The 14,911-nt window shown below is 45.3% G+C and overlaps 1 protein-coding gene across 13 annotated transcripts in view; it reads left to right on the top strand.

Moving 5' to 3' along the window:
- The window catches only part of LOC139421201 (G patch domain-containing protein 8-like), a 37,000-nt gene that overhangs the window by 16,394 nt on the left and 5,695 nt on the right, over nt 1–14,911 (top strand). For 3 of the 13 annotated variants that reach the window (XM_071171845.1, XM_071171848.1, XM_071171849.1), the window contains 6 exons: nt 41–59; nt 2,494–2,566; nt 11,931–11,998; nt 12,132–12,218; nt 14,190–14,333; nt 14,615–14,745. In XM_071171845.1, the coding sequence (XP_071027946.1) occupies nt 2,560–2,566; nt 11,931–11,998; nt 12,132–12,218; nt 14,190–14,333; nt 14,615–14,745 (437 nt within the window). In that variant the 5' untranslated portion in view covers nt 41–59; nt 2,494–2,559. Of the gene's footprint in view, nt 1–40; nt 60–2,056; nt 2,567–6,911; nt 8,642–11,930; nt 11,999–12,131; nt 12,219–14,189; nt 14,334–14,614; nt 14,746–14,911 lie in introns of those variants that run through there. The other 10 variants (XM_071171850.1, XM_071171854.1, XM_071171851.1 and 7 more) reach the window with 7 other exon arrangements.

Below are 14,911 nucleotides of genomic sequence, written 5' to 3'. Positions count from 1 at the left end.
GTTTCTTACATTGTGTCACGTGTGACTGTTCTTTTGACAGCCCAGTATTTTAAAGCCAGGTTCGTATGGAAATGCCTTCACTCCACTTGCACTGCTGTTGGAACTCGCCGTCGTTGCTTTTCATCGTCCGTCTGTCTGTTTTCCTCTTCATTTAGTGCATTCATTCATCTGTTGTTCAGCACACAGCCTGCGCCTCATCTCCGCCCTCACACTCTGCTCAGTCCATTCTGATTGGCTCATCGATCAGTCTCAGCCATTTTGGACTGAAGTTTCTCCCCATCACCAGCCCCACCTTGTTTTCCTCATTCTAATTTACAGATGCAGCTAGAGTTATTATGGGGGAGGGTTACAGACTATTGGCTTACATTTGATTTCCCCCACTACCACCCCTGAGAGGTGCTATTAGATCAACTACTACTCTGCTCAGCCAGTGCTTGTGTTTCAGTGTGGGTTGTTGCAGGCAGCTACAGCGGTTAGAACTAAAAGCATCCCCAGTATCTCTTTGTCAATGAGAGCAGGGAGGAGCCCACTGCAGCACCATCTGCAGTGCAGAGCGACAAGGCTGCAGAGGATCATGGGAATTGTAGTCCTCCAGCCCCTCTTTTATTTATGTCTGCTTTGACTTGATGTGTCTAGCAACCAGCATGAACATGTTTATATGGTGACACCATGCTAGGTGATGTATATCCCCAGTTATTATAAGTACACATGCGATCCCTCTCTCTAGCATATCTGACACAGATACAGCTCATATATCCCCCATTCCCAGGCTCTGTTCTACTGGGTCTTCCTGTCTGGAATTAGACAAGGAGAAAAAAACACCAACCAAACAGAGCAAGGAAGTGGTGCAGTTCAACTTTTCCCTGGGGTAAGGTAGGAAAACAAATATTTGGGTATTTTATCAGCAAGGCACTACAACAAATCCTGTATATGAGGGAGATTGTCGGTGGCTTTGGAGGGGAGTTGCCATTTCAACAATATTTTATGTGACACACTTAAAACAAACCAATTAGGTAATGATATTTTTGTTAACGATAAGCAAGCGGGGAGCGTTTACTTAGTTATACAGAGGGAGGGGTGAGGGGGGGTACTAGTTTGGGTTGAAATACCACAGGGACTCGATAAAATTGATTAAAATCCATCTGTGACAAAGGCAGATGGGCGGAGATGCAGCATGTTCTGTGTGTGACAACCACTACCCCTTCCACATGCACTAACCCATACTTCCCCACCCCACCACCACCCTTACATCTCCATCCACTTCCACTGCCCTCTCTCTGTCAAGACAATCTACTATGACCCTGTCCAACCATCACCTCTGTGCTTGAGCCCATCTCAGACTAACACCATTGGTCCGTAGGCCTTCTGTTGACCCTGCCCTTCTGTATATGCATCATCATATACAGTCCAGTACTAACACCGTCTCTTTTTGTTCAACTCTAACAAAAAGATGCATGCTGTTTTACTGTTTGGTTTCAATCCCTCCCACTTGGTTTTCTGTTTGAAATTTGACATCTACTCTCTTTGTGATTATAAATATCCTTTTTTGGGGGTTGGTTTGTATGTTTTTGGTAGATTGCAGCACCCTGGTGAATGGTAGTAGAAAAGCTTGGAATAGTTATAATCACAACTGAAATGCAACTTTCTTTTTAAAATTTGAAAATGTATTTTTTAAATCTCATTGTTTCTGTTTTCTTTGTGCTTGATGATGTGCTGTAGCTTGTGGTGGTGCGACAGTCTTGCTTTTCACTTTGTTTTTACTGCCGACCCATAGCGTTATAAGTCTCAGTCACTCACCTGATGTCTTCCTCTCTCCTACACAGTCATACACACTCTCAACCCTGGGCCTTGTAATGGTAACCCAAGGCCCTCCTAGCACTTTCTCGCTCTCTCTTTCTTTCCCCCTCTCTCGCTGTATTTCTCTCGTGACGGCTGCATTTTTTTCGTGGCGCTCCCCTCTGTCTTGGTTATGGAATCACAACAAGCTTGGAGGTTCTGGTCCTCTTTCTGTTAACGCAAGATTTCCATACCTCGTTTTTGTTCCATTTGTCTGTGTGCGATAGATCTCGCTCTATAGCGGTTCATATATGTATAAGCGTGTGATACATATATTACCGTCTCCTTTCTCCTCTTCCTCCCTCCCCTTCGTACCTCCCAGACAGCTGATATTCTCTGTTACAACAACGAGTAGAACATGGGACGCTTCATCCCCAGTTTGTAAGCTTTAGAGGTTTTAATCAGTTCCTGTTAGGGTAGGCTCCTTCTCTACCCCTCGGTGTGGCCATAAGGATGTTAGTTCAGAGACTACACACTCCCTCCCTCCCCTCCCTTCTCACCTCCCCCCAGTGCTGGAAGACACTGATGTCACATGGTGTAGGAGGTGGTGATGATTTGGTAGTAGTCCTGTATGTGTTTGTGACCCGTGCCCACGGGAAAAGCTTTTCTTATTATTGGAATGTTTTTGGTCTTTTTCTCCTCTGTTCTGTCTGCCAGGATAACATTGGGCACCGGCTGCTTCAGAAACATGGCTGGAAGCTGGGGCAAGGACTGGGCAAAACCATGCAGGGTAAGAAGACACTCGCCTCTCTCTCTCTCTCTCTCTCCATACTCCTTTCTCAAATGTGTGCTAATACCGTCTCTTCTCCTCTCAGTACTCCTCCTCTTTGCCTCACCTTTCTCCAGATTTTATTTTGTACTTTTTTTTCTTTTCAACTGTTTCCTTTCTATTTTCTGTACTTTTTCTGATCTCTGTCTTCCTCTTCTGGTAGATGGCAAGGATCAGAGTATTTAGTGCATGACCCCGGTACAGTTGTCCCTGTCGGTCTTGCCCTGGTCTTCGCCAGAACTAGGTGTAGAAAGGATAGCGTAATGCACCCTGGGACAGGACGGGCGGGGCAGAGGGAGGAGGAGGAGGAGGGGGGTGGTGTTTGTTCTTTGCGCCACTGCTGTTCCCTTCCCATGATGCATTTAGCCTAGAGCAGATTTGACTAAAGTGGGCCAGTTAATTAAAAAAAAAAAAAAAAATTGAAGGGGATGAAGAATGCATGCCCACCCCACACACACTCGCACTGATGCTCACAAGCTCCCTTGAGACACACTGCCCTCAGCCAATGGGAGCTGCTGTTCATTCTCCTCCAAAAAAGACAGTCTGATGGTGGAATGCCTGTGTGTACCCTGCTTGGTTCCACTGAAGTGTGTAGCAGACAGAGTCAAGGTCTGATTCTCAGATGTTCCACTGATCAAGAGTCAAGTTAGTTTGCCTTTGAACACCTGTGTCATGTTTGGAATTTCACCTCAGTTTCTAGAATGTCTGGGCTTCATAGCTGTGGGGATTAGTACAGTGATACAAGTCGCTGTAGGGTTGGATATGTGCTCGTAGACGATTGGTTTGGTTTCAATCCCTCCCACTTGGTTTTCTGTTTGAAATTTGACATCTACTCTCTTTGTGATTATAAATATCATTTTTTGGGGGTTGGTTTGTATGTTTTTGGTAGATTTTGCACGCCCAATTTTTCAGTTTTTGATTTGTTAAAAAAGTTTGAAATATCCAATAAATGTCGTTCCACTTCATGATTGTGTCCCACTTGTTGTTGATTCTTCACAAAAAAATACAGTTTTATATCTTTGTTTGAAGCTTGAAATGTGGCAAAAGGTCGCAAAGTTCAAGGGGGCCGAAAACTTTCGCAAGGCACTGTATATAATCAATATAATCACCTATGCCTCCCCAGTACTCAGTCAAAGTAATTCAGTCAATATGTTGGTTAGATTTACAAACGGTTAATCTCACTCCCTCCATTTCTGTTATTGATCTCTCCCTGTTAACTGGCACTTTATTTATATTAATTTAAAGCTAATCTGGTTGGGTTACTTTAGGGGTTACACTGGTTTTCTGTTATTTCAGGGTTTCTATGGTAATTCACTATTAACTTATTTGAATGAATTGTATTGATGCATATTGTGTGCACTGATTGACCACAGCTCATGTCAGATGGTGTTTTTAGTTGGCTGGCAAGGGTTTGAGCATAAAGGCCTCTGAGTTTAGTAGTGACAGACAAGACAGTACAGCCAATGCACTCAGTGTTTGTCTCTGCAGTTCCTCCTCTCTTTGACCTGTAATGTCCAGGTGAACTTCCATTAGGCAGCCCAAACACGTGTTTGCATGTTATCTGTCTGCGCTTCTGTGCTAGTACAAGCTTTCATGTCTGTGTCTGTGTGTAGGACTGTCTTGGTCTGAAAACAGCCTTCAGAATATCATGCAGCAGCAACACTCGGTGCAGGGTGCAGAGCTGTTGGCTGTGGTCCATGCTGTTTTTCTTCTATAGGCAGGGATTGGCAGGCCAGCATAGGCTGGCTGGAGAGAGCTGTGTTTGTGTGGGCGGGGCTTAGGCCACCTCAACCTCTTTAGTTCAGCTCAGCTCACAGCCTCATTTGCTTGGTCCTAGTGGTGCAGCGCCCTGGCTTCTCTACACTCAACTCCTGCCTGCTATGCTACATTCTCTTCCCTCGCTCACTCAGTATCTGCCCCTCCCCTCTCTCATACTCACACCCGTCCTCTTTCTCTCCCTCTCTTCATCTCACGTCTCCCCGGCTCTCCCTCTCCTTCCCCTCTCTTTATAAGCGGGTAATGAATAGCAAGTCTCTACGCTGACCTTTTTTACAAGGAGCACGTGTGCTCCTAAGTTGTAAAAATGTAGGCGCACGCAAATACATTTTGGAGCACAATGCAAAATATTTTTAGTTATTAAGCTAGAATTGTAAATTTTTCTAGGCGCACTGGTGCCTCGAAATGAAAGTTCCAGGTCGTACAACAACATTTTTAGGTGCCTATGCGAGTAAAATGGTCGCACTGTAGAGCCCTATGTAGTGTTTTCCTTCAGCTTTGAATGATGTCATAGTTGGCAGGCTGGTTGGTCCATGTCGTCTATTGAGAATTGGTTTAGAGTGGGTGTGTCTACTTCATGGGGCCAGGGTCCAGAGTCCAGGGTCTGAGTCCAGGGGAAGTAACCTCTTAACCTCTTCATCCAACCCCTTTCAATCTCATTTGTTTCTGCCCAGAGCTAGCTATACAACCCAGACCCGTCTTTCACCCAGCCTTTTCTCATCCCTCCAACGTTCCTCTCGTTCACCCCGTTCCCTTAGTCACACCAGCCTTTCCCTACCCACCCAGCAGGAAGCATCTGGGCTGCATTACAACACGCTAATGGGAAACGTCCCAGTCTGCTCATTCTCTATCTCCTAACACACTGTCTTGTTTTCAACCAGGACACAGTGCCTGGATGCCTTCTCCCTCTCAAAACCGTACACTACTGGGGACTTGTCCTCTTGCTCAGTCTGACACCCTGAGCAGGTGATTGTAACATTGTGTCGAATGCTATATTTGCATCTTAATGTCTTACTAAGTGGATAAATAGGCCCGTGTTAGAGAACCTTGTTTTTATACTTGCTTTTAGAGGAGGATGCCATTACAATGCTGCTTATGCAACTGTAGACTGCCAGCCTCCCTGCAGTAGTAGCCTCTGGTGCAACATAAGGATCTGCACTGAGTTAAGACATGCGTCAGTCAGGTCTGCTGGTTATTTGTTTTAAGGGAGGCGAGTAGTGTATGTAGCGCAGGGCATACTGCATTCTGTTATTGTCTGCTTTTCTGTCTGTAGTGTTTAGCCATGGCTCATCTAGCATCTATCTGTCCCACCCTCCCATTTGGCAGCACTGTGCTAAACACAACAGTCACACAGGGTAATGCCACACACACAGCAGCCACGGTAAATGTAATACCAACAACGCTCTCGTATGCTAAGAAGCTTTTTGAAGAGGTTTTTACACTTGTGTCAACGACTCGTCATCTCTGGCCTAGAAGAGGACACAGCCGTTGCGTGGCGTCTTGCTTGCTGCTGATGGTCTCGACTCTGTCCCATGAGGAATGGTGGATTGAGGCTCATGCCAGGGGCTGGTTGCAAGGAGGTTGGCAGGGGTTCCTGGTATTTCTGCGCTCTCTCCTCTCCTCTGCTCATGGACATGTAGGGCTTTCAATCCACTTCTCTGTTACCAGCTACCAGCCAGAGGCCCTACAGTCCAGGACACTGCCTCCTACAGGACACATTAGGAACTACCTGTCTGTGAGTGTGTGAAAGCACTGCGGCAACCCATGACTCTGGTGCATTGATAACAGGATTGAGACAGACAGACAGGACAGGGTGTTTTGTTTTTAAATATGCATTTTAAAAATGGACCTGCTGTCTGTCAGTAATCTAGCGAATAAAGGGGGTTGTAATTTGTGTGTTTGAGGTGATAATCTGTAAACGTTTCCGGTTTATGACCTAAGCGGCAGGTAGCCATTTTGGTTAAGAGCGTTAGGCCAGTAACTGAAAGGTTTCCGTTTCGAATCCCTGAGCTGACTATCTGTGCCCTTGAGCAAGGCAGTTAACCCCAATTGCTCCTGTAATTTGCTCTGGATAAGAGCGTCTGCTAAATGACTCTGTCAAATATTTAAATTGGTTGAGTGTAGCTCTTGTGTTGCTGTTTGCATGGTGTCAGTACAGTGTGGTTATGTAAGCAGTGGCTTCTGCTCTGTGGGTAGATGAGTCTTGTTTGTGGCAATTAGCCTGCCTGCATGTCCAATTGTTGTTTATATGAATGGTCCTGTGTCTGAACCCGACAAATATGGTCATCTACTTTACTCCGGAGTGGACTTATAACACAATCACAGTATCACGCCATCACATCACTAGAATGAAGCTGTGGGATCATATTCTAATGATAATAATAATACTACAGGATTATACTCGTTCTCTCCCCTCCTGTCAGAACAGAAGCTTGTTTGACTTGATAGCAATGTTTCCCCTGTGCTTTGAGTTGTCACTGTATTGACTCTGTTCTTATTTCTTCTTTTGTTCTTTTTGCCCCTTTTTTAGGTAAGGTTTGTTGGATTCCCTCTGTATGTGTGTGTATAAGTGTGTGTGTTTCTCCCACTCTCTACAATTGACCTCAATGTAACACCCCCCCCCTTTACAACGTAGGCTAATACTGGCCTCTCTCGGCTTCCTCTTGTCTTTATAAACCACTAAACTATTATTTCACTTTTCACAATCTGCTCACAAGTACCTACAGTGCTTTGATTCCAAGTACGAAAAACCCAACCAAAATCCAATTAAAATCAAGGTAGATCCTAGTAACCTTGCATCACATCCTGTAGAATCACCAGCTCCAAGTCTCTTTAGATTTGTGTTTTTCCCTTTGAGTGTCTGTGGCTGCCATGGTTGGGGGTTCTGATTGGCTGTGACCACGGCTCAGTCTTTTGAATGGCTTGCAGAGTAGCCCCCTTTTCCCCCACCTGCCTGTATTTACCTTCAAACCTGTGGAGTGAGTGTGTACTGTATGTATGCGTGCGGTTGTCATGTGGGACTGAGACGTGTGAATTTGTGTGTGTCAGTCACGGACGGGGGCCCTAGGGAAAACTTACAGGGAGAACCTCACTCCCCCCTCCTGCACCCAAAATGTGTCTGCCCCTCCCTCCCATGTCCACCAATGTCACACACACCCATCACCCCTCTCCCTTTGGCCTTTCCCCCCGCACAGCATGTCTGTCCCAGAGGTTCTACCCTGCCTGCCTCGACTGTGTCAGTCATCTGGGGATTTAAGCAGTGCTCTGTATAGGCTACCGTGCTACACTCAAAGTACCCTTCATATGCTCCATGGAGTACTTAAAATTCAACTCTAAATAGTCATTTGACTGTTATTTTCCTGTTGTTGCACACTTAGTGCTAGACCAAGTCTCCTAAGCACTGCTCAAAGCCCTGTGGCCCACTTTTTCAGGTACCTTTCTGTCTATGTTCACCATCCTGGGGGTAAGCATGTCCCAAACTGAGCTTGCTGACAGTGGGACAGTGAGGGGATTTGGGGGAATCTAGGCTTACCAGGCTGACAAGACAAACATCTGTCTGTGAGGCTGACAGAGGGGAGAATGGTGGCTGTGTGTCGAGTGGTGTTCTGTTGTCAGGGGCAGCTGATTGGTTGCATGCTCGTATCAAATGAGGCATGGTAATTCCTCTTTATTCTAGCAGATGCGATAGATATTTTAACACACTACATTTAAAGCATGATCTGTAGGACAGCCGGACAGGGAACCTCGCCCTGTTCCAAGTGGATCTGTCCTCAGATTCAGCTGTTTAAACAATCATCCCCTACCCTGAAGAACAGAGTCCAACTCAACTCCCCCATAGCGGTTATCTGATGGGGATGTTATCGAAGCCAGCTGCTGGCTCTAGCTCTCAATCTTTGGGGTAGGGTGAAGGAAAAGTGAGGGGTCTTGTGGGTTACTTACCACAGATATAGGCGTACAGGAGAGAGGAACAGGGGGTCCAGGCACCCATGAGATATTGGGGTAGAAAGACCCAGGACTGGGATGGTGGGTGAGAGAGTGTGGTGGAGAGAGGAGATCCCTGTAAGCACCCAGAGGGCCAAGAGTGAAGAGAGGAGAGGAGGGCTTTTAACCCCCCCCCACCCCCCACCCCTCCCTTCCAACTCCCATCCCCACCCCATCCGCCCTTCTCTATGTGCCTCGAATCTTCCTGCTTAACCAATTGGTGTTTCTTTTTTACAGCGATTTGATCCTGCCCATGTTGTGCTGATGGTAAACTTAGTGGTAAATGTTATTTTTCCCCCCCGATTGAATTGTTTTTATTTTGTTTTGTTTTTTCCCTCTCATTTCTTTCATTTGTTGTTTTCCCGTCATCAGAGCACAAATGCTACATAGGCTTTCAATTCTCTCTCAGTATTAGTACTCATTCTGCTGCTTGTATATTATCATATATACATCTACATTACTCTTGGAAACATTCTCATTTTGTTTTCAGTTATTTTTTAAATATTTTTTTTTACCTTGTGATTCACACTGTCATTTAGATGCACACTTTTTTGTCCGGTCCCTTTGTTGTCCACTGGAATGGGTAATGCTGAAGGTATTGTCACTGTGTTTTTAAAGATGGTTATAGTTGGGGACATCTTCTGTAATTGTAAAAAAAAAAATCGTATTTCATGAAGATTAGGTGCCTGGATTGTGACTCCTCCCCCGTGTTCTCAGTGAACTTGTCCATTGGTGGAGAGCTTTACTGCAGTGGCCTGTCTGTCTGTCTGTGGGCTGGTCTCAAGCAGTCCCCCTTGTGGTTGGACTGCTTAATATTCACTCTAATAGTCTAGGTCCATCAAGCTCTACTCTGGACCTCGACGCTAGTTCCACTGTGTTTTCATTGTTCCCCTCTAATTAGGGACTGATTTTAGACCTGGGTGCAATTAATTATCAGGTAGAACAGAAAACCAGCAGGCTCCGGATCGCCTAGGGTGAAAGGCGCTGCATTGTCATTTGGACGTCTGCATCGACTGTGCAGCATTTATGGTGAAACGGCCTCTGCAGAAGTCAGGGCGTTGATACTTCTTGCGCTTCAGGGAGCAGCGCAGAGCTATTGTCAAGGAAGTGAGTTTGTGTTTTATACAGGACCTCCCACCTACTGTCAACCAATCAGGTCAACGCGGAGCTATACGGAGCCCTCCACATTGTTACAAAATTTGAGGGGCGCACGGCGATGTGGTACGAAGCTCAATTAGGCAATTGTGTCACACCCCGCCATACGGTGCCGCGACCACATTTTCAGGTCATAAATTGTCTGAAAGAGTTAGTATGAGACCATGCCTTAATGTGTCCAACCGGCAGACAGACACTGTAGTGGGGTTTGGAGTCCAGACAGGCCCTTATTTGATCCACATACGGCTATAATTTAAGAATTAGGATTATACCATTGGGCTGTGACCATAACAATGATACAAGAACAATTTAGAGAACAGACAGATGTTAACAGAGAGGATTCAAATTAAATTTGGCTTGGTTTTTTTCCCCCCATGGGCTAGGAATTAATTAGTCTCACATCTGTATTCTGGCACTAATGAATACATTAGGTATGTAAGCCTATGCTGCTGCCCTGTTATGCCAATGCTGATTATCACGCTGGCTTCCATTGCAATAGAAGACTGTAGTCAGTCTATGGTAAGACCATAGTCACTGTATTATCACTAGCCCCTTTTAATATGTCTGGTTTTATGCGATCAGACCGCTGATGTCGTTACTGCCCTACATTATTAGTTATCACATTATTTAAGATGCAAACCAAACCTGCTCTTTTAGTTTCAGAATGAGACTACAGTCTATTCTCCTCACTAGTGAGGTAGAGGGGCATGTGGATTAGAATTAAGCAATAAGGCACGAGGGGGTGTAGTATATGGCAAAAATACCGCGGCTAAGGGCTGTTCTTAGTTACGACGCAACACAGGGTTCCTAGATACAGCTGTTAGCCGTGGTATATTAGCCATATACCACAAACCCCCAAGGTGCCTTATTGCTATTATAAACTGGTTGCCAATGTAATTAGAACAGTAAAAATAAATATTTTGTTATACCCGTGGTATAAGGTCTGATAACCACGGCTTTCAGCCAATCAGCATTCAGGGCTCGAACCACCCAGTTTATAATAGCTAATAGGTTGTGCTATGTGGAAATAATAGTTAGTCATTATTTGTTTCCGATTGTGGATTTGTTAATTCCTAGCCCTGTTAACTAAAAACAAGCATCTTTAAAATGTTAATAATAGCTCTTGCCCAAGGGTATAAACTGAGTCTAAAATCGACCAAGAGGATAATAACGTAATCTTGAGTAAGGAGAGAGAAAAAAAAAAAAACTGAAACCAAACTGAAGTGCTGATTGGACTCTTATCTGATTTACTGTGAACCTGGCTGCCAACCAACAGCCACTGCTGCAGCAGACTAGTCCAAATTCTGTTTTGTGCCTTTTTTGTTTTGAGAACCCCTGTCTGTCCAACCCCACCCCATACCCTATTTTCTCAGGTAAGTATCCCCTCCCCTGCAATGTCACCATGGCGATTCCTGGCCTGTGACGTCACTCCGCTGTAGTTCAGTGCTTGTCCTTTATTTACTCTCTCTCTCTCTGCTTCGTTTGGCTGATTATGAGTGGATTAAGCAATTACGTGTCAAATCTCCAACATAGTTTTGATCTTTTTCTGTTTCATTCTGTTTTCTGGTTGTTTTTGGTTGGTTCATTTATTTTTCTAAAGTTAATTTCCTTCTGATCTAGCTCTTTTCACAGCTTACGTAACATGGCTTAAGTAGACTGAGGGAAAGCGGGGAGAGCCTGTTAGGCCAGGGCCATGATGAGAGGCCTGGGGTAGAGGGGGAGCTGAGGCTGGGTCTCCTATGGGACAGTAGAGGGGGTTGTGGGGTCAGTCACTGGGCTGTTCAGAGCCGGGTGATGGGGAGGCTGTACTATGTTGTCGTAGTGGTGTTCTGCTCAGTAATCTGTAGCAGCTGCGTCAGCCAGCCCCTCTGGCAGTATTGTCCTTGGTAAACTTGGCGTTCTTGTTGAACAGGACTGCTGTACTGGAGGAGGGAGGGGAGAGAGAGGCTACGCTCAGTAGTAGAGACTGGAGGGAGACACAGAGAGACTGCGACAGATACAGGCTTAAACCCTGTCCTTGCCTCTCTGTTTTTGTCCAGCATACTTTATCCCTCCATTTTCTTTTCCTCTCCCCCTCCCTTATCCAAATGGACGTCTCTGAACTGCTCATATGGCCTCTGCTGGTTACCTCTTAGAACTAGGATCAGTGCAGCAATTTGGATGCATCTTTCTAGAAAGAGAACCCAGCTGAGAAGTAGTCAGGGTACTTAAGCTGTGCCGTGCCTGGTGGCTATGGTAAGCTGTGAGAATGGCTGGTGTTTGGTTCACTGTAGCTTTTCTGGTCTCTTTGCACTTCAAGGCAATATTCTCTAACCCCAGCACCCTGTGCTCTAAAAGCAGGCTGTCCCCGAGCTGTCCCCTCGTCCCAGTGTCAGAGCCTCACCTCCCCCTCTCTCTGTCTCTCTCCCCCCAGGACGCACCGACCCTGTGCCCATCATCCTTAAATATGATGTCATGGGGATGGGACGCATGGAGATGGAGGTAAGACACAGTCAGTGGCTCGCAAAATATCCATGTTCTACATTTTGTATTCTAAAATGGGTCTGTGTATTTGTGAGTTTTATTTTAGTTTGTTCTTAGCGAGTTTGTTAACTTACATATTGTGTGTGTGTAGTTGGATGTTGCCGAAGATGCTACAGAGAAGAGGAAAGTGCTGGAGGTGGAGAAGGAAGTCACAGAGGAATTACAGCAGAAATACAAGGTGAGACTCTTCTTACTAGCCAACTCAATCCAGCCATACATACGCCTCTCTTCTCAAGGTCCTCGTTTCAACAATCTCTCATTAGCATTTGTTCACTCGCTTCAAGGTGACCCCGTTTCCTGCATTTGCATACCTTCTTGTTTTTCTCCTGTGCCAGTGACTCATAGCCTTGTCTTGTCTAAAATCGGCCTTGGAGAATCATAGAGCTTCTCCTGTTCCTCATCTCCCACTCCCATGCGCTTCTTTCTAGTGGAGAAAATTGGATGACTTCATGTGAGGAGTTGCTGTCTGTGCTGGTGTGAAACTCTTAATATATGAAACAGACAGACAGACGGATGCTCAGTCAATGGAGCTACCGGAATGCTCATACTGTCATGCATGTGCAAAATAATTTATTTTATCGGGTTACCGGTATATCTGCAGAAATGACATATGCAGTGCATTTGGAAAGTATTCAGACCCCTTGGCTTTTTCCTAATTTTGTTACTTTATTCTAAAATAGATTTTTTGTTTTTCATAATCTACCCCCTAACGACAATCAAAAACAGGTTTTTAGAAATGTTTGCAAATTCAGAAAAAAATAAAAAAATAAATTTCAAACCCTTTTGTTGAAGCACCTTTGGCAGCGATTACAGCCTCGAGTCTTCTTGGGTATGACGCTTCAAACTTGAGACACCTGTATTTGGGGAGTTTATCCCATTCTTCTCTGCAGATCCTCTCAAGCTCTGTCAGGTTGAATGGGGAGCATTGCTCCACAGCTATTTTCAGGTCTCCAGAGATGCTCTGGCTGGGCCAATCAAGGACAACCTGACAGACTTGTCCCGAAGCCACTCCTGCATTGACTTGGTTGTGTGCTTCGGGTCACTGTCTTGTAGGAGCAGGTCTCCAGAAACTTATTTCTGCATCTCGATCCCTCCTGCTGCTGTAAAACGTCCCCACAGATTGATGCTGCCAGGCTTCCTCCAGATGTGACAATTGGCTTTCAGGCCAGATGTTCAATCTTGGTTTCATCAGACCAGAGAATCTTGTACAACTAAACGCATTCAACTGAAATGTGTCTCCCACATTTAACCCAACCCCTCTGAATCAGAGTGGTGCGGGGGCCATAATCGACATCCACGTCTTCGGCGCCTGGGGAACAGTGGGTTAAACTGCCTTGTTCAGGGCAGAACAACAGAATTTTACCTTGTCAGCTTGGGGATTCGATCCAGCTACCTTTCGGTTACTGGCCCAACACTCTAACCACTAGGCTATATATTGACTCTAGGAAGAGTCTTGGTGGTTTCAAACTTGTTCCATTTAAGAATGATGGAGGACACTGTTTTTCTAAGGGATCGTTTTTTGGTACCGTTCCCCAGATCTGTGCCTCGACACAATCCTGTCTCGGAGCTCTATGGACAATTCCTTTGACATCATGCACTGTCAACTGTGGGACCTTTTATATAGTTTTCCAAATCATGTCCAATCAATTGAATTTACCACAGGTAGACTCCAATCAAGTTGTAGAAACATCTCAAGGATGTTGTAAATAAGATATTTCTGTTTTTAATTATTGTGTAAAAATAAAACTGTTTTTGCTTTGTCATTATGGGGAATTGTGTGTAGATTGAGGGGTAAACAATTATGTTATCCATTTTAGAATAAGGCTGTAATGTAATAACATTTGGAAAAGGGGAAGGGGTCTGAATACTTTCCGAATGCCCTGTATAAACAACAACCTGCGAGCACAATCCTTGTACACTTCAATTTGTTACCTTGTGATTTCTTTCAGTTATTGAACTTTTTAACCTCCATGATAAACAACCATAGAGTTTCCTGTGGATTACTCAACCAGTACCAAGCCCTATGATAGGATAATACAGACCAGATTATACTGGCTCTGATCTTATTTCATATTTTCATCTCTAATCTGTATCAATGTCACTCACATCTTCTGTCTCCGCCCCCCGCCCTCCTTGACCCCAACAATAGGACCAGGTGGAAAAGGAGAAGGCCATCGCCAAAGCCCTGGAAGACCTGCGGGCCAACTTTTACTGTGAGCTGTGTGAGAAACAGTACCAGAAGCACCAAGAGTTTGACAACCACATCAACTCGTACGACCACGCTCATAAGCAGGTGAGGAGTACCTCTGCCGACCCCCACGCTGCTACAGCCCTACACACACTGGTATTCCTGTCACCGTGTACACGAGCTTAGAGAAACCGAGCCTTAAATCCCAGACCCTCCAGAAACAAGTGTAAGGAGCCTGTCTCAGTGGAGAGGGCTTTGCAGATGTGAAATGGTTTTGTTGAATGGTGTTGCTGCACCATTGCCCTTATTGTAGATGCAGAAATCCTTAGCTGTTTTCTTTCTCTCCCTCATCCCTCTTCTTCTCCATCTGACCCGTGCTGCTGCAGAGGCTTAAGGAGCTGAAGCAGAGGGAGTTCGCGAGAAACGTGTCATCACGCTCCCGGAAGGGTGGGAAGAAGCAGGAGAAGATGCTACGCAGGCTGCATGAGCTGGCTGAGCAGAGGAAACAGCAGAACCGGTGAGCACATGCTACAGTATATACTGCAGACTCAACCGCCCTCTACTGGCTGAAGTGGAGGCTGTAACCCAATAATGAATAATATCACATTTGATTTTATTGGTCACATACACGTGATTAGGTTAGCAGATGTTATTGCGGGTGTAGCGAAATGCTTGTGCTCCGA

Source organism: Oncorhynchus clarkii, chromosome 12 (genome assembly GCF_045791955.1).
Source record: "Oncorhynchus clarkii lewisi isolate Uvic-CL-2024 chromosome 12, UVic_Ocla_1.0, whole genome shotgun sequence".
Taxonomy (NCBI): Eukaryota; Metazoa; Chordata; class Actinopteri; order Salmoniformes; family Salmonidae; genus Oncorhynchus; species Oncorhynchus clarkii.
This window is presented reverse-complemented; position numbering and strand designations above follow the sequence as displayed.